At 44.5% G+C, this 19,802-nt stretch overlaps 1 protein-coding gene across 3 annotated transcripts in view; it reads left to right on the forward strand.

Moving 5' to 3' along the window:
* Nucleotides 1-19,802, forward strand: part of sez6b (seizure related 6 homolog b) — a 956,088-nt gene that overhangs the window by 912,348 nt on the left and 23,938 nt on the right. For all 3 annotated transcript variants that reach the window (XM_063031160.1, XM_063031161.1, XM_063031162.1), the window contains exons 12-14: nt 2,453-2,644; nt 14,352-14,546; nt 17,577-17,615. In XM_063031160.1, the coding sequence (XP_062887230.1) occupies nt 2,453-2,644; nt 14,352-14,546; nt 17,577-17,615 (426 nt within the window). The remainder of the gene's footprint in view (nt 1-2,452; nt 2,645-14,351; nt 14,547-17,576; nt 17,616-19,802) is intronic.

Below are 19,802 nucleotides of genomic sequence, written 5' to 3' on the forward strand. Positions count from 1 at the left end.
AGTTGGCAGACATGTGAGAGGGGGGTAAGTTGTCAGGCTAAAAGGTGGGAGAGGGCTGGAGAATGGTGTGATGAAATCACCCTGTGATAGCTGACATTGACCTGACAGGCCAAATGGCCTTGTACTGTAATAAGTAATTAAGTAAATTGCAAGTAAGCTTCTTATCCAAGTCGGCTCTCCATTCGTCCACTTCTTGCAGGAACTGCTTATTAGGGATAGTTGTGGGGAGAGGGTCCTTGGCTCATTCTCCCCTCAGCGAACCCAGCTGCACTGAGAACAATTAATGCATCCTCCCCATCATCTTGGCTGGTATAAGTGAATGCAGCACCAAGAAAACGGCAGTCAATCTTTGTTTAATAGCATCCCTGCCAATTGCTTCAGGTTGCTTGATACAAAACATTTCCTTTTATATGGTGTTGTTCATATCCTTGGGACGCCCCAGCGCTCTTCGCCAACACTTTCTGATGTGTAGTGTTCTGATTAGAAGACACAACAGCTACTTTGCAGACAGTAATCTTCCACTAACAATATAATGACTGGATAATCACCATTCTGTTGATTAAGGGATAAATATTTCCAAGATATTGTGGAACGCTCCCCTCCTCTCCTTTGCAATGGTATCTAAGGACTTAGTAACTCTGTCACAATTATTGTTTCCCCTTGAAAGTCAGCACCTCTACCAGTGCAGTTATTGATGTGTCAGCCAAGATTTCATGCTCAAATGTCTTGTATGGGTTTTGGACCCAACGCTACTAATAAGGATCAAGGATTACCTGTGAGGAATTTGCTGTGGTTGTGTTGGCATGAAATGCAACAATAAACAACTTCAACAATTATAAAGAATAAAGAATTATATTAAGTTAGAGGTTAAAGTGCAGAGACACAAATACCTGCATGTATTTACAATGCAGACAGCATTACAAAAAGTGGTTTGAAGTGTTTAGAGTGCAGTGTAGTGACTAAGGTGTTAGATCGAGGGGTTTGGGAGTCTAACTAGAATGGTCAATCAGATTAACTGCCTGTTGGAAGAAACTTTTAAGATGGCATAAACCCTTTGTTCTAATTGCCTTCCAGTACTTTCTGAAAGGGATCTTTTGAAAGTTTAGATGGTGGGTAGTTTCCGCAATATTTCTGCCCTGTTCCTTATAAGACCATAAGACTATAAGACATAGGAGCAGAATTGAACCATCTGGTCCATCGAGTCTGCTCTGCCATTCAATCACGGCTGCTCCTTTTTTCCTATCTCCTCCTGGACACATATCGTGGACACATGCAAGTCCTGCAGTGATAGTGGACTGCAGACTGTTCTGCTGTCTGACAGTTTGCTGTGGTTAAGTCTGAGGCCCACATATGTAGCTAGGGTGCCAAAGACCTCTGCACTCTACTGTATTTGTCAACATAGAGCAGGGAGCAAGTTTGTAAATCTGGCGGGAGCAAAGGATTTTGGGAATGGTGAGGTGGGAGCTCCACGGAGGGGTCATGGATCAAGTGATGGAGGAGTGCCAGGGGCGGGAGGGAAGGGTGACGCGGATGCAGACTCACCCAGCCCTGAGACACCAGAGAAAGTCATTTGAATCCAAACAATTGGTTTATTGATCATTACCAGATGTCTATCTGGTGTTTCCCATTCTTTCCTCCTCTCCCTTCCCGTTTTCCCTTTTCCCAACAACAATTCCCCTCTTCCTTCCCTCTTCCTACTCTCGGCCCAGAATAGAGACTCTTATCAGCTTTATTATCCCGCACACATGCATGAAATCTGTTGTGTTTTTTTTGTGGCAGCAGTACAGCGCAATACACAAAATTATACAGCTATGTATGTGTGCCTAAGGGTTTTGCAGAGGACTGTATATTGTGAGAGGATGCTGCATAAAACCAAACAGTAGTGGCTGACGTGAGGATGCTCTCTATCAGGGGTTCCCAACCTTTTTTAGGCCATGAATTCCTACCATTAACCAAGGGAACCACTGGTCTTTATGATAGCAGTGCAGAATTGTACCAGTGTGTTCCGGGCAAGATGGAATTTTATCAATTACCACAAGTAGTACTGTACATCCTCTGCCAAGTCTTTCTTTTTTTGTTAACGAAGGAGACATGGCTCTGTGAAATAACGATGCCCAGGAAGCGGAATATTGAAACGGTGCTAACGGTAGAGTTGCTGATGATGAGTGAGTGGAGAGGAGACACATTTCTCCTAAGGTCGATATGCATCTCCACGGTTCTGAGGGCATTTGGCTCCAAGTTGTTGAGATTGCACCAGGACAGCAGCTTATTTAGTTGCTGATGGTTCATGGATTCGTAACAAAGAGGGGAGGTGCTATAGGTTCCCACAATGCCGTTGTGAGTGCTGAGGCGGGGTGACCTTTTGACCTATTCCCCACTCAAAGACAAGTGGAACAGATCTAACCGCAGGTTTTGCATCTCAATATCTTTCTTCTGTGCTTTCTTTTCCTAGTTATATTCTGCACTGACCCCAGTGTCATCGATCATAGTCGCAGAATTGTTTCCGACCCGAAGTTTTCCATTGGTTCCACGGTCCAATACATTTGTAATAAAGGGTACGCCCTGGCCGGGAGCAGCATACTGACGTGCTACAACAGGCGATCTGCGAACCCAAAGTGGAGTGACAGGGTGCCAAAGTGTATCCGTGAGTACAGTAACCTTCACCAATTGTGCATTGTGTTCACTAGTTCATGCTAGATTTGCATATACAACCTTTTACCTTCAAATTTATTGTCAGTCAGCCGTAGGCATGTATACCACCAAACAAAACAATGCTCTCCAGACCAAGGTGCTCAATGCAGTACATATAACTCACACACAACACATAAGGTAATATTTCCACAAATACATTAACAAATAACAAAATATATCCCAGAAGATTGACTTTTAGCATAAAGGCATCCGTTAGTCTTGTGAGACCATGGATCTGCATCTGGAAAGTCAGCAGTTGCCCATGCTGCAAGTTTCCCGTCTCCACGACACCAATGTTGTCCAAGGGAAGGGCATTAGGACCCATACAACTTGGCACCAGTGTCGTTGCAGAGCAATGTGTGATTAAGTGCCCTGCTCAAGGACACAACACATGTTGCCTCGGCTGGGGCTCGAACTCACGACCTTCAGGTCGCTAGTCCAATGCCTTAACCACTTGGCCACGTGCCCACACTTTTGGCATAAAGTGCATTTATGACACAAGTGAAGCACCTTCAATTACTCCAAAAGACTGAGGTTTGGTAAAATACTGAAAGGCTTTTATTTGCTGTACGATACGACCTCCACAGTGAGTGTCTGCCCCTGGACTGAAGGGGAGGGGCAAGGCAAACACCTTTATACAGGACTCTGTGGGAGGAGCCACAGGGGCAGTCAGCAGAGGGGTGTGTCCAGACGGGTAACCGAGTTACAACATATATATATGCTTTACCACATTCACCCCTCCTTTTTTTAAAAAGAGTCCCGCAGGGTGAAGTGACTGACAACATTTGAAACAAGTATATTTACAGGTCAAGTCTATCAGACGGTCGAGTCCGTCGCTGTGATCTACGTAGCACCGGCGATGGCGGTTGTGCTGGCTCCGGCCTGACTTCAGGTGCCAGCACGTTAGGCATCGGTAATCCCTCGTGTGTGTGCATCACGCCCGGTATGGGAGTGTCGTGGGGTGTCTGTATAGGGTTTGGGGTGCACGGTGTCTCGTAGGTACATACATTGATGGGTACGGGATCAATCGTCACCACGGAGTGTTCAGGGTAGGGGCCCGGAGCTCCTGCGGGCGCCAGGTCGCGGACGGAGACCGTGTCCTCCCGCCCATCAGGTAAAACCACGTAGGCATACTGGGGGTTCGCATGAAGTAAGTGAACCCTCTCGACTATCGGGGAGTATTTATTGCTCCTCGCATGTTTCCGGAGCAGCACTGGCTCTGGGGACGTCAGCCAAGATGGTAGGGTGGTTCCAGTGGTCGATTTTCTGGGAAAAGAAAAGAGCCGCTCATGAGGGGTGGCATTGGTGGCTGTGCATAATAGGGAGCGGATGGAGTGGAGTGTCTCGGGAAGGAACTCCTGCCAGCGGGAGACCGGCAGTCCCTTTGACCTGAGTGGCTTTCCACACCGTGGCATTCTCCTCTGCCTGTCCATTCCCCTGGGGAGTATAGCTCGTGGTCCTACTAGTTGCAATTCCCCTAGCCAGTAGATATTGGCGCAGCTCGTCACTCATAAACAAGGACCCTCTGTCACTGTGGATATAGCATGGGTATCCGAACAGAGTGAAGAGCTTGCGCAGGGCTTTTATAACTGACATGGTAGTGGTGTCGGGGCAGGGGATGGCGAAGGGGAACTGCGAGTACTCGTCGATAACGTGAAGAAAGTACACATTGCGGTCAGTGGAGGGAAGGGGGCCCTTAAAGTCAACACTCAGTCGCTCAAAGGTTCTACTCTCCAGGGTCAGTCCACGGGTTTATTCGCTGATCAGAGACCAGCCGAACTACGACGGCGCGATGAACGCACTCAAAAGACAATACCTGCGGCCGATAAACAGCGTCTATGCTCGGCATCGCTTAGCGACAGGGCAACAACGGCCTGGGGAATCAAGTGCTGAGTTTGTCTGGGCCCTACGGACGCTCGTGCGAGCCTGCAATTGCCAGGAGCTGACGGCGGCGCAGCATGCAGAACTCCTAGTGAGAGACGCCTTCGTTACAGGGACCAGGTCAGTGTACGTGCGCCAGCGGCTGCTGGAAAAAGCCGATCTTACCCTAAATTCGGCGATCGAGCTGACTGATACGTTGGAGGCTGCTCTGCATAACTCCGAGGCTCTCCAGGCACGCGATCCCCCGATGGCCTCGTGGGCACCGCAGACCCCGCAACCCGCCGGCGAATCGACCTCGGCTGCAGCCAGTCGTGAGTCCGCAAAGTGCTACTTCTGCGGACTGGAGAAGCACCCCCGGAAACGCTGCGCGGCCCGACAAGCTACCTGCTCCAGCTGCGGAACGAAGGGCCACTTCGCCAAGGTCTGTAAGTCAAAACCGCAAGCGGAATCGAGCAGCGTCGCGTGCGAGACATGGGGGCCACCATCTTCCCTGCACGCCGCCACCACGTGCGAGACATGGGGGCGGCCATCTTCCCTGCACGCCGCCACCACGTGCGAGACATGGGGGCGGCCATCTTGGTCGGCGCCACCTCCCACCGCCTACAACCAACGGGTGCTCACGGGCCACCCCACCGCGCCGGACCAAGACAGCGACCCCACCCTGGCTTCCTTGACCCTCGACCAAAGCGCTTCCCACCAGCTCGCAAGGTCAATGATGGACATCTTGGTGGAGGGGCACAGGACAAGCTGCCTGTTTGACACAGGCAGCACGGAGAGTTTTATCCACCCGGCCACGGTACAGCAAATAAAATTGAAGCACCTTCAATTACTCCAAAAGACTGAGGTTTGGTAAAATACTGAAAGGCTTTTATTCGCTGTACAATACGACCTCCACAGTGAGTGTCTGCCCCCGGACTGAGGGGGAGGGGCAAGGCGAACACCTTTATACAGGACTCTGTGGGAGGAGCCACAGGGGCAGTCAGCAGAGGGGTGTGTCCAGACAGGTAACCGAGTTACAACATATATACATGGTTTACCACAACAAGTTAAAATGTAAGCAGTATAATGATACTGGTGCTTCATACATGATGAGACTTGAGTGGTGGCAGGAAGTTCAGTAATCTTATGGTCTGGAGGAAGAAGCTGTCTTCCACTCTAACAGTCCTTGTCCTAACGCTACGGTACCTCCTGCCTGATGGTATGGGGTCAAGGAGATTGTGGGACAGAAAGGAGCAGGGGGAATCCTTGACAATGCTAAGGGCCCTGAATACACAGCGCTCCTGATTAATATCTCAGATGGGTGGAAGACCCCAGCCATCCTCACAATCCTTTGTACGGTCTTGCGGTGAGCAACCTTGCAATTCCCACACCAAACGGTGGCGCAGCTGGTCAGGATGCTTTCAAATGAGAACCCTTCCTGTGCTGACATAGGGCAGAAACCAATAATCAACCTCCATTTTGTATAAGGAGTGTCAGCATTGCTTCTCAACCATATGGCTGTGTTTTGGACTGGTTGTATATGAGGGAATATAAGTTGTGTGGGAGAACTGTTCATTTACTTTGTAGGAAAGATTTTATCTTGTGCCATGGCCACCAGTAGGGGTAAGGAGTATTTATTTAGATTTGTTACGTAATGTTAGTGCAGATTATTTTTGAAGTGACAGATGTTAACATTAAAACAGATATTACCCCACCTTGCCCATTCCAGTGATGGGCAGAGGCCAAGGTAACCAATTATATCTCAAGCAAGCCTAACCAGGGCATGCCTGTTTCCCATGCAACCTAAAGAAAGATTAGGATCCAGTCAGCATCAGCCCCCACCCACCGCCTCCAAATGACCTGAAAAAAACAAAAAAATGGTGCATTCCTACCATAAATGTAGAGCCCAATTTCACCCAGAAAAGAATTAAGTAAAAAGCGAGAAATATATTTTCCTCGAAACCATAAAATTGCTCGTCATGTTGTCAATGAACACATTCTCCCACATGTTGAGCTTTCCAACAACATGACTTTTAGTATTTTGAAGCTTGCTCTTTCATTTAGTCTTTTCTCACAGTGTTCCTCTACCTTATATAAATATTCTTTATAATGATATATCATAGTTCAAAGCAAATTTCTTGCGGGCATTCACAGTAGAAGAAAGGAATCAATAGAATCAATGAAAGCCTACATAAAAGAGTGCCGAAGAAGAAGAGTACAAATACAAAAGAAATTACTAATAACTAATACATAAGTAGATAGATAGATGGATAATACTGAGAGCATGAGTTGTAGAATCCTTGAAAGTGAGTCCCTAGGTGTTCAGGAACATGATGACTGAAGGGTAATAACTGTTCCTGAACCTGGTGGTATGGGACAAAGGTCTCCTGTACCTTCTTCCCAATAGCAGTAGTGAGAAAGGAGCATGGCCTAGCAAAGTCTCCTTCTAATTCCCAACTACCTCTTAGATAAAGAATGTTTTTACCAATAACAGTTCTATCAATCCCTTCAACCTGCACCTTCTCATTACATTACACAATGCCCTGTGCAAATATATTAAGTTTCCAACATAATATTGACCATCTATTATGCACAGAACCTCAAGAGACTGTGGGCTGTTTATTTTCTAATACAGATAACATGAGTTGCATTGAAGAAGGCAGCAATTAATACTCATTCTTAATTGTCCTGGCAAGAGTAGTGGTGAACACCTGCTCTGATCTTTCTGGTGAGACAATATCACTGTCATGTCATTTATCAGTATGTATAGTTTTCCATACATTCTATTGTATTTCTTTACTTTCCTCGTAATGCCTTCAAAAACGAATCTCAAGGTAGTATATGGTAATATAATTACTTTGATAATGAATTCTACTTGAATTTGACTTTGACAAGGTAGCTCTTTGACTTTGAATCTCTTACTAACTTTTCCTTCAGTTAGTCCTGATGAAGGGTCTCGGCCTGAAACGTCGACTGTACCTCTTCCTAGAGATGCTGCCTGGCCTGCTGCGTTCACCAGCAACTTTGATGTGTGTTGCTTGAACTTCCAGCATCTGCAGAATTCCTGCTGTTAGCTCTTTGACTTCTTGTTTACATAGAAACATAACATAGAAATCTACAGCACTTTACAGGCCCTACAACCCACAATGTAACCTACTCTAGAAGCTGCCTAGAATTTCCCTACTGCATAGCCCTCTATTTTTCTAAGCTCCATGTACCTTTCTAAGAGTCTGTTAAGAAACCGTATTGCATCCACCTCTATCACCATCTCCAGCAGTACATTCCACGCACCCACCACTCCCTGTGTGAAAAACTTAACCCTGACATTCCCCCGAACCTACTTCCAAGCACCTTAAAACTATGCCCCCTCATGTTAACCATTTCAGTCCTGGGAAAAAGCCTCTGTCTATCCATATGGTCAATGCCTCTCATCATCTTATACACCTCTATCAGGTCACTTCTCATCCTCCATCGCCCCAAGGAGAAAAGGCCAACTTCATTCGACCTATTCTCATAAAGCATGCTCTCCAATCCAGGTAACAACTTGTTTGGTGGAGAGTTCTGGTATTTTGGTCTAATTACAAGGAAGGAATTTTACGTTTGCACATTGAAGGCATGCAACTTGCAGGGAAAGCCTGCGAGTAGTGGTGTTTCCTGCCCACTTCCTTCTGAATAGTCGAGGTTGCAGATCTAGGAGCTGCCTTTGAAGCTACAAGTAGATGTTGTCCATTGTGAAAAGGATCCGTTTTATTAAAGACCTGAAGATCCTGTATAGCCACCTCCTGAGTCATTAGACCCTTGGGAATGTGGGCAGTAGTTCTCAACTGACACAGAATTTTCACTCCAGTCTCACTGAGTCTAATGAAGTTCTTGAGATTTTTTCCAAATGCCTTAAATACTTTTACATCTTCAAATAAAATGCTCTAGATACTGGAACCTGGAGATTTGGGAAGCTTGTTTGGTGCTGTGCCTCCCACGTCCAGTGACCCAGGTTCGGTGTGGAGTTTACACGTCCATGTGGATATCCTCTGTATGCTCCAGTTTCATCACAAAGATGTGTTGGTAGATTAATTAGCTGCTGTAAGTTACCCTTCATGAGGGGTTAAAGGGCAATAGAATATAAAGAGAGTTGCTGGGGAAGGGAGAGGGGCAATGGAACTAATGGGGACACTTACCTGGGATGTGGCATCAGCCCTCAGCTTTCCTCCGTCTCATTACCAGATAAATACCAGAAAACATAGCCAGTCTGCCAGCATAAAAGGGACTGAATGTTTCAGATCTCTGCTCCCTAGGGTGGTACAAACCATTCCCAACACCCTTTACTCCCGCCTGATTTACGAACTTGTTTTCCACTCCCTGTTGATAGTAAATATGCACCTTTAGGCACCCTCACAGTGTATATCGAGAGGGTGACTAAGACTTCTGCACAGTACAGTCTCTTCTGAAAGTCAAGGTTGAATCTGCACCCAGAAGTCTTATTCAGATTCCATGAGAAATGTTCTACTAATGTTAGTTCTGCCAATCACTTCAATCTACTCCTTCTCATTACACTACTCAGTCCTCTGGTTCACCTCTGTCAGTGGATAGTACAAGCAATTCACCAATACCAACAGTTTCCATGCAGTTCTCATAACAGCTCTTGGGCTTTGACCAATATATTTTAAGTCATGTTGCCTTAGGAAGAACAAATGAAGATTCTGAAATCTGCAAAGGATTTTCTGCTCTCATCATTATTTCTCGCTCTCTTTTGTAGTTCTTTGGAAGTTAAAAAGCTGGCTAAAAAACTTCAGTAAAGTGTCAATCATGGTTTCTTTATATCATAGTCAACTTTGATTCAGAGGGTCGGGATCCAGGTTTGACCAGCTCTCATTGTTCAGGCCACCATTTCAGTGCAGTAGTAAAGGACCCTGCTCTAACTGCAGGTCCCATCTTTCGTTTTAGAGAGCGAGAGGTAGAAGAGGAAATGTTTCCAGGTTGGTAACAGATGGTTAATACAATAAAGGCAGTCATTTTAATCCTCTGCAGGAATGGGGTTGTCTGGTACCTAACTGATTGTCATTCACTAATACTTGTCACGTCTGTTGTGATAACGAAAAGAAAATTGAAAGATTTTATGAGGTCAAGGTCATTTCATGGCTAGCTGAGGAAACTGTGGAGGCCAGTCTTCCTCTGTGTGCTTTGAAACTGATGATTCAGATGCCACATAATTGTTTTTTTGGAGCAGAATAGATGATCATGAAGATAAACTTTGTGTTTAAAAATAATTGATTTTTCTTTATTTTAGTCTGGGTTGCCAGTAAAATTTACCCTTTTGTCTTGTTTTTATGGAGCACTGGCTCAGATGTGGATGAGGGTGGTATTCTCATGATGGTTTCTCTGTCAGGAGGAGATGTCTGGCAACACTTGTCACTGCCATGTTCAAAATCAAAGTAAATTTATTATTAAAGTACTTACATGTCACCATTTACTACCTTGAGATTCATTTTCTTGCAGGCATTTATAGGAAAATTAAAGAAATACAACAACATTTATGAAAAGCTATAGATAAGCAAAGACTGACGACAACCAATGTGTAAAAAAAAGTCAAATTGTGCAAATAAAAGGTACTGAGAACTTGAGTTGTACAGTTCTTGGAAGCTGAGTCCTCTTTCAGTGGTGGAATCAGTTCAAAGTTATGGTGAGTAAAGTTATCCACACTGGTTCAGGAACCTGATGGTTGTAGTGTAATAACTGTTCGTGAACCAGGTGATGTGGTACCTAAGGTTCCTGTACCTCCTGCCCAATGGTAGTGGCAAGAAGATGCATAGGTGTTGGTCATGCAGTCTCCTGCTCTCCTTCCTACTCTGATTGACAAAATCTCCAACACATAGCAATGAGCCTGTGCATGCCACACTTCTAGACAGCTTAAAAGTGTAAATCACCTACACAGGCCTGACCACCTCCAAGTCCTTGATTCCAGGGCTGAACAAGCAATCCGTGTATCTTGTAATCAATAGTACCAATGGTGAGCACACAGTGGAGACCATCTTGTTTCCATATATTGTACATGTAGCTGACATTCGCTGCCTCCTACCTTGAGGCCCAGCCCAGGAACTACATAACATTAGACTCCAGGAGCAGAAAAGGGAAGTTGGGAGGAATCCAACTGAACAACTGTCCCCTCTTCCACTGCCAAACAATCCCGAAAGAGTGGCTGAAATGTTCGTGGGTGACACAATCTCCAGCAGCCCAGGTTTGGTCTGGACTCCCCATGCTGCCTGGGTAGAGTTTGCATGTCCTTCCTGTGGCCAAATGGATTTTCCTTGGTACTCTGTGATTTCTTCCTGCATTCTGTGTGGTAGTTCAATTGTAATTTAGCTCTGATGCATGCGGTGGCTGGAGAATGGGTGATAGAGGTGCTGATATGCAGGTAAGATTACAGAGATATAAGTGGGGCCATGGTGTTGAGGAAATTGCACCCAGCGGCTAGCATAGATGTGACGGACCAAGAGGGTTCTTTTATTTTAAGGAAATAGAAAGCATTAATAGATAGATTGAATGCATCCCCGCCTCTGTCTGGATTTCTTGCACTAGCACCTATCAGAGAAAAATTAGATATTTAAAGATTAACCTACAGTCAACAAGGTGTAGCCTTTTCTAAACACTGTAATTTAATTGCTGTTTAAGTGCTAGTGTATTATCATCTCAGCAAAATAAGTATCAATATTCCAAATTAGCTTCAGAACAAAGCAATGCTGACAGGCAAAAGAACAGTATCTGTGGAAACCCAATCCACTTTTCCAGAACTGACTCAAATGTCCCAAACCAGACCAGGAGCCATCTTTGTCTTCACACGTTCGGTTGCTTTGTTGCCCTGTGTATCCTGCCTATTCTCACCTGACCTCTGTCCAAATCTGCATTTCAGTCCTTCAGCTGTTTTTCCTGTTTTACCCACTTCTTCTGAACTTGAACCACAGCCGCCAATGACACGTTCTCTTTGATGTAACTGCACAACTGTAGCAGTTTATATTCCACCTCAGGCCAATGTCAAGCAGGCTTTCAATGATCTGAGTAATGGGATCAACATGCACGAAACAGCGCATCCTAATGCCTTCACCATCGTTTTAGAAGATTTTAACCAGGTCAGACTGAAAAAATCACCATGTAACTACTATCAACACATCACTTGCAATACCAGAGGAAACAACACACTGGATCATTGCAACACCACCATCAAGAATGCCTACCGTGCTATTGCACACCCTCACTTCAGGAAGTCTGATCACCTGACTGTACTTCTACTCCCTAAGTATAGGCAGAGACTGAAGACTGCAGCACCAGCAGTGAGGACCAAGAAGGTATGGACAAGGGAAGCACAGGAGCACCTACAGGACTGATTTGAATCGGTGGACTATTCAGGGATTCATCTTCAAACCTGGATGAGTATGCTGTAGTTGTTACCAACTTCATTAAAACTTGTGTAGATGAGTGTGTGCCAACAAAGACTTACTGTACATTCCCAAACCAAAAGCTGTGGATGAACCAGGAGGTACTTCGTCTGCTGAAGGCTAGATCTGTGGCATTCAAGTCTGGCAACCCAGGCCCGTACCAGAAAACCAGGTATGATTTGTGAAGGGCTATCTCAAGGGCGAAGAGACAACTTCAAATGAGGTTGGAGGCAAAATCAGATGCACGGCAATTCTGGCAGGGTCTGCAAAACGTTACTTCCTACAAAGGAAAACCCAATAGTATGAATGGCACTGATGCTTCACTACCAGATGAACTCAACGACTTCTACGCACACTTTGAAAGGGAGAACACAACTACAGCTGTGATGACCCCTGCTGCACCTGATGACCCTGTGATCTCAATCTCAGAGGCCGATGTTAAACTGGCTTTAAAGAGAGTGAACACTCACAAGGCAGAAGGTCCCGATGGAGTACCTGGCAAGGCTCTGACAACATGTGCCTACCAAACAGCAGGAGTAACTAAAGAAATTTTTAACCTCTCACTGCTATGGGCGGAAGTTCCCACTTGCTTCAAAAAGGCAATAATCATGCCAGTGCCTAAGAAGAATAATGTGAGCTGCCTAAATGACTATCGCCCGGTAGCACTCACATCAACAGTGATGAAATGCTTTGAGAGGTTGGTCATGACTAGACTGAAATCCTGCCTCAGCAAGGAACTGGACTCGTTGTAATTTCCCTATCACCACAATAGGTCAATGGCAGACGCAATCTCAATGGCTGTCCACATGGGTTTAGACCACCTGGACAAAACAAACACCTATGTCGGGTTGCTGTTCATTGACTACAGCTCAGCATTTAATACCATCCTGACTGAGAAATTGCAGAACCTGGAGTCTGTAGTTCCCTCTGCTATTGGATCCTCGACTTCCTAATCGGAAGACCACAATCTGTGTGGATTGGTGATAACATCTCCTCCTTGCTGACAATCAACATTGGTGCACCTCAAGGGTGTGTGCTGCTCTACTCTCTCTATACCCATGACTGTGTGGCTAGGCATAGCTCAAATACCATCTATAAATTTGCTGACGATACAACCATTGTTGGTAAAATCTCAGATGGTGACAAGAGGGCGTACAGGAGTGAGATATGCCAACTAGTGGAATGGTGTCACAACAACAACCTGGCACTCTACGTCAGTAAGATGAAAGCTGATTGTGGACTTCAGGAAGGGTAAGACAAAGGAACACATACCAATCCTCATACAGGGATCAGAAGTGGAGAGAGTGAGCAGCTTTCAAGTTCCTGGATGTCAAGATCTCTGTGGATCTAACCTGGTCCCAACATATCAATGTAGTTATAAAGAAGGCAAAACAGTGGCTCTACTTTATTAGAAGTTTGAAGAGATTTGGCATGTCAACGAATACCCTCAAAAACTTGAGCAACACACATCAAAGTTGCTGGTGAATGCAGCAAGTCGGGCAGCATCTCTAGGAAGACGTACAGTCGATGTTTCAGGCCGAGACCCTTCGTCAGGACTAACTGAAGGAAGAGCTAGTAAGAGATTTAAAAGTGGGAGGGGGAGGGGGAGATCCAAAATGATAGGAGAAGACAGGAGGGGGAGGGATGGAGCCAAGAGCTGGACAGGTGATTGGCAAAAGGGATATGAGAGGATCATGGGACAGGAGGCCCAGGGAGAAGGAAAAGGGGGAGGGGGGAAAACCCAGAGGATGGGCAAGGGGTATAGTCAGAGGGACAGAGGGAGAAAAAGGAGAGAGAGAGAGAAAGAATGTGTGTATATAAATAAAGGATGGGGTATGAGGGGCTGGTGGGGCATTAGCGGAAGTTAGAGAAGTCAATGTTCATGCCATCAGATTGGAGGCTACCTAGACAGAATATAAGGTGTTGTTCCTCCAACCTGAGTGTGGCTTCATCTTTACAGTAGAGGAGGCCGTGGATAGACATGTCAGAATGTGAATGGGATGTGGAATTAAAACCTGCAGATGAGATAGAAAGATCCAGTGCTTGTTAATGGACCGTTCTAATAATTGCCAAGGAGCTGTTTCAGTTGCAGGCGGCATTTCCACAAATTGCCGCACAGTCAATGAAATGTATTATTTTTCATAAATTCTATTGTATTTCTTTATTTTCCTGTAAATGCCTGAATCTCAAGGTAGTATACAGTAACATGTACAAAGTTTGGCAATAAATTTACTTTGACCTTGACTTTGTACTTTGTCCACCTTGCTGTCTTTGTATTGCATCTTAGTTTATCAGTTCTTGCATGCTTTGTAAGTGGTCTGAAATGTTTTCTTTTTTGCTGTTCTGTGATTAAAAGTGCATTGCTTTTTGCAGCTGAGGTATTTGAACCTTGTCACAATCCTGGGGAGCCAGACAATGGTTACCAGACCGCGAGGAGGAGGCTGTACCAAGCGGGTGAGATCTTGAGGTTTGCCTGTTACGATGGGTATGAGCTCGTAGGGGAAGCTAACGTCAAATGCCTTCCTGGACACCCCTCGGGCTGGAGTAACCCACCACCTTTCTGCAAAGGTAATGCTTGGAGTTCTCCATGTGCAAATTTTTGCCGTTTTTCAGCAGAGCTCTTGACTTCATGGATGTTGTCAATAGGTTTTATTCACACTGGCAGGTTTGACTGTGTTCTCTAATTTGCGCGTTAAGGTAGGCGCCATGCTTTATACACCTCCAGTTTTAGGAAGGTATTAATAATAGTCGTGCAATCATCCAAGTGGAGTATGTCGTTCTCCTGAGGGGTTATTCCCTCAGAAGAGAAGGCCTGTGCGTGACTTTAATGTGGAGAGGTTGATGCGCGGCAGCCACCACACAGTCCTTGATAGATCAGGGTCAGGGTCCTGTGGCATGGAATACAAGACAACTGGGGACCCTTCACTGCCTCAGCCTTCCTCCACGTTCACTGCCATTATGATGCGTCATCATCTGCCAGCTCCACCATTGATGTCTTGGTTGGATTGCTCTTTGTCTGGAACATTCCCCCACCCCCCCCACCCCTCGATCTTACTGCTGTGGGCGACCCTACGAGGAGCTAAGCTCCAGAAGGCGTTGCTCTCAGCATCTCGGGAATTCATAAGCCTCTCCACCATGACAAGGTGAAGTTCCTCGTAGAAGTTAACTAATTACTCAGGTTCCAGTCTACCCCTCTCCATCACATTCCCCTCAGTGCTCTCATCTGATTGCATCCGGGAGCTCAAAGCATTGGCAAGTGTTAAGGAACCACTCTTGGGTACAACTGGGTGAGCAATAGTTCAAAATCAACCCAATAATAAACCTGATTCGGATTCTGATTCTATCAATGTGTGTTTTGTTTAACAGGAATGTAGAAATGATTACAAAGTAAAATATCCAGTAAAAACCTGCAGTCCAAGTGATAAGAGATCACTGCACTGCTGCCGCAAAGAAACACATTTCACAACGTATGTCAGTGGTAATAAACCTGACTCTAACTCTGAGATCTGTTGCTTATTACCAAGGCTATGATTTCTTCTGTTGTTTCTGATTTCCGTTGGGCTTAGATGTCTTTGATTCATGTTTGTTCATCAAAGTCAGATACTTTCAGTTATTAAAATTCACTTGAGACGCATGAAATTTCAGACCACAAATTCAAACTAGCAAACTATTTCAGGTTTCCTTTAGTTATTTTCTTTGCCCCAAGTCTTAATGTTTTTAAAATACCTACAAGCACCTTGTAGCTCTGCGCTGCTTCTGCCCAGTTTTACTCATCCAGCCTTCTTCACCACTACCGAGCTCCTTCCGCAAATAAAGGAGATTAGTCAATCATGCATATCAACAATTTGAGGCAAAGTACACAAAAAAAATCATTATGGCTGCTTGACATTTATTGCTGACACATAGTTCTATCAATCAAAAAGTGTCAATATTTCGTATTGGCTTTCAAGAGAGTTAATTCTGTTCTTTGTCGATTAATATTGAAATGTTTAAACCCTTTGTACAATCAGAACAAACAGCCAAACTGAGATCTATTAAGAATCCCTAAGCCCACATTGAAGAATTGAGAACAAAAGAGATTGTGAATGTGAAGGTAAACCCAAAGGGTTTCTACAATATATTAAGAGTAAAAGGATAGTAAGGAACAAAATTGGTCCCCTAGAAGATCAGAGTGGTCATCTATGTGTGGAGCCTCAGGAGACGGGAGAGATCTTACACAGTTTTTTTTTCATCAGTATTTACTCAGGAAACTGGCAGAGTGTATATGGAAGGGAAAGAAGCAGTAGTGTCATGGAACATATCGAGATTAAAGAGGAGGAGGTGCTTGCTGCCTTACAGCGAAGAAAGGTAGATAAATCCCCCGGGCCTGACATGATATTTCCTCAGACCTTGAGAGAGACTAGTGTAGAAATTGCAGGGGCCTTGGCAGAAATATTTAAAATGTCCTTAGCCACGTGTGCGGTGCCAGAGGATTGGAGGGTAGCTCATGTTGTTCTGTTGTTTAAAAAAAGTTCCAAAAGTAAACCAGGTAATTACAGGCTGGTGAGCCTGACATCAGTAGTAGGGAAAGTATTGGAAGGTGTTCTGAGAGAGCGGATATAAAAGTATTTGGACAGCCAAGGGCTGATTAAGTATAGTCAACATGGCTTTGTGCATGGTAGATCGTGTTTAACGAATCTTGGAGAGTTTTTTGAGGAGGTTACCAAGAAAGTAGATGAAGGAAAGGCTGTGGATGTTGTCTACATGGACTTTAGTAAGGCCTTTGACAAGGTCCCTCATGGGAGGTTAGTTCAGAAGGTTTAGACACTAGGTATCCATGGAGGGGTTGTAAACTGGATTTGAAATTGGCTGTGTGGGAGAAGACAGAGAGTGGTAGTGGATGATTGCTTCTCAGACTGGAGGCCTGTGACTAGTGGTGTGCCTCAGGGATCTGTGCTGGGACCATTGTTGTTTGTTGTCTATATCAATGATCTAGATGATAATGTGGTAAATTGGATCAGCAAGTTTGCTGATGACACTAAGATTGGAGGTGTTGTGGACAGCGAGGAAGGCTTTCAAAGCTTGCAGAGGGATCTGGATAAACTGGAAGAAATGGGCCAGAAAATGGCAAATGAAATTTAATGCAGACAAGTGTGAGGTGTTGCATTTTGGAAGGACAAATCAAGGTAGGACATACACAATAAACGGTAGGGCACTGAGGAGTGCGGAGGAGCAAAGGGATCTGGGAGTTCAGGTATGACGTGGTAAATGCCGGCTCACTCTTAAGTTTTAAGAATAAATTGGATAGATACATGGATGGGAAAGTCTGGAGGGTTATGGACCGGGTGCAGGTCAATGGGACTAGCAGAATAAAGTTTCAGCACAGACTAGAAGGGCCGAATGGCCTGTTTTCTGTGCTGTAGTGTTCTATGGTTCTATGGTTCTTTGCAGATGCTGGAATCTGGAGCAAAAACAAACTGCTGGATGAATTCAGTGGGTCAAGCAGTATCTGTCTGACCGAACTGGAAGAATTGAGAGTTACTTGTTTATTATAACATTGGTCCAACTGCCTAAGCATTGCGCCTTCTTAAAGTGATACCTATCTGATTTTTATTCCAGTTACTTATGATGAGTACTTCAATGAACGAAGACTTGAAGGTAAGAGAATATGGATGGCAACTTCCATGAGAATACTTTGAGTTTTGTTCATGTTTGAGGATAAATTAACCTATTACATGTCATATAATCTGCCATTACACATAACTGAGTTCTGTGGGCAAAAACACCATGTTAAAGAGGTCAGAGGAGAATGGCCAGACTAGTTCCAACCAACAGGAAAGAAACAGTAACTCAACTCAGATAATTACATGTTTCAATAATAGTGTGCAGAAGAGCATCTCTGAAAGCACAATGTGTTGAACCTTATAATGGATGGGCTACGGCAGCAGAAAACCACAAACATACACTCAGTGGCCACTTTATTAGGTACTAAAGAGGCCAATAAGTGTATTTTAGTGCTGGTGTTAATTTGAAACTTGGTTATGATAAATAAAACTTTCTGCCATACTCTTCCAGGCCCACTTTTACCATTGGGTCCATGCACAGGCTTTGAAGATTACAGAATCCACCTAACCCAGCAATGCCTCAGATCTCAAACTTCAACCTTAATATGTAAATCTGATGCACATTACTAGACCCCAATGGTTAGTCCAAGTCATTTCTTTTGGTTGATAATGTTAAAGGCTGCCCGCAGGGAGCTCTGAATCTTTCTGGTCAGTAACTTGCTTAGCTCCATCAATTACAGCTAGACTAACAGGAAAGAATAGGAAGCACAGAGCTACCTTCCTGATAGTTATGTTGGGAGGAGCATGAACAGAGATGGGAGCAAAAGGTGGACGTGTCCCTGCCAAATGAGGATGCTAAAGTCGAGAAAATTCTTGTCAAAATTGATTGAATCTAAGATCCTCCATAAACCGCTGTGTTTCGTAATATGGATTCATAAATGGCCTCTTACCCGACGTCCTAGTTAGGAAGATGGCGTATCAGGTTTCCAATACTGATTCAAAAATGAAGCACTGGATTAATTTTGCTACTTTGATAAGCAATTGCTTTAAATCCAGATCACCATTGGAACCTCTAATCTCTGTTCCTTTAACTACACTTGAAGCTGCAGGGGATATTTCATTGCCGATAACGTTATACTCTCAGCAACTTATGGTCCATGTAATCTCCTTCTCATTTATTTGCAAATCTGCATTGTGTTTTTTTGGTGGTGACTATTGCTGCGTGATGAACTGATGATTTAAAACTGTCACAAATCATTGTAGCTCAGGACCTGCTTTTAGGAGTCCTGAAAGGTGTTGCAGGTTGAATAGGAAAAGAAAAATAATGGTTATAGTAAACGAATTCTACTTTAAGACCATAAGACGAAAAGACATAGCAGCAGAATTAGGCCATTCGGCCCATCGAGTCTGCTCCACCATTCAATCATGGCTCATCCTTCTTTTCTCCTCCTCAACACCATTTCCCAGCCTTCTCCCTGTAACCGTTGATGCCATGTCCAATCAAGGACCATAATCAATCTCTGCCTTAAATACATCCAATGACCTAGCCTCCACAGCTGCATGTGGCAGCAAACTCCACAAATTCACCACCCTCTGGCTAAAGAAATTTCTCTGCATCTCTGTTTTGAATGGACGCCCCTCTATCTTAAGTAAGCCTGCACATTGTGGAATGGAATGGTCCAAAAGAAATACACCAGCAAGCATCTTTCAGTGATGTGGAGGGCACTTCCGAACAATTCCACCATTTAAACTCCTCAGCTTTCTTTTGTTGACATCTCATACAGCGTTAAGAGGAATGGACACTTACTGAAATGTATCAAAAATGTATCATGCCAACACTCCCTCCTTCTTAAAATGTAAGAGCTTTAACATAATCTTAAAGACGAGAGGTTATTTCTGGATTATTTCAGAATTATTTCTGGACTTTGATCTCCCAGTTAATTGGGAAGAATTTTGGGAAAGTATCTTGATTTTCTTGGTGGAAAAGAAAGTTGAAGAGACTTGTGATTTTTAGGTACTTAAAATCCTGAAAAACAGATTAACATTCAAAAAAGACAATGCATTTCTGCAGATCCTGTTGATTGGAGAAGAGGCACTAAAATAATCACTGATTGCATTTATATAGCAAGTTACTCATCCCCAGCTTATTCTAAGTTAATAAAGATTTGTTCTGAAGTTTGTTTTAGGGCAACACAGTGGTGCAACAGGCTGAGCTGCTGCCCTATATTGCCAGAGGCCTGGATTCAAACCTCACCTCAGGTGCTATCTGTGTGGAGTTCGC

This window comes from Mobula hypostoma, chromosome 23 (assembly GCF_963921235.1).
Source record: "Mobula hypostoma chromosome 23, sMobHyp1.1, whole genome shotgun sequence".
NCBI classification, from domain to species: Eukaryota; Metazoa; Chordata; class Chondrichthyes; order Myliobatiformes; family Myliobatidae; genus Mobula; species Mobula hypostoma.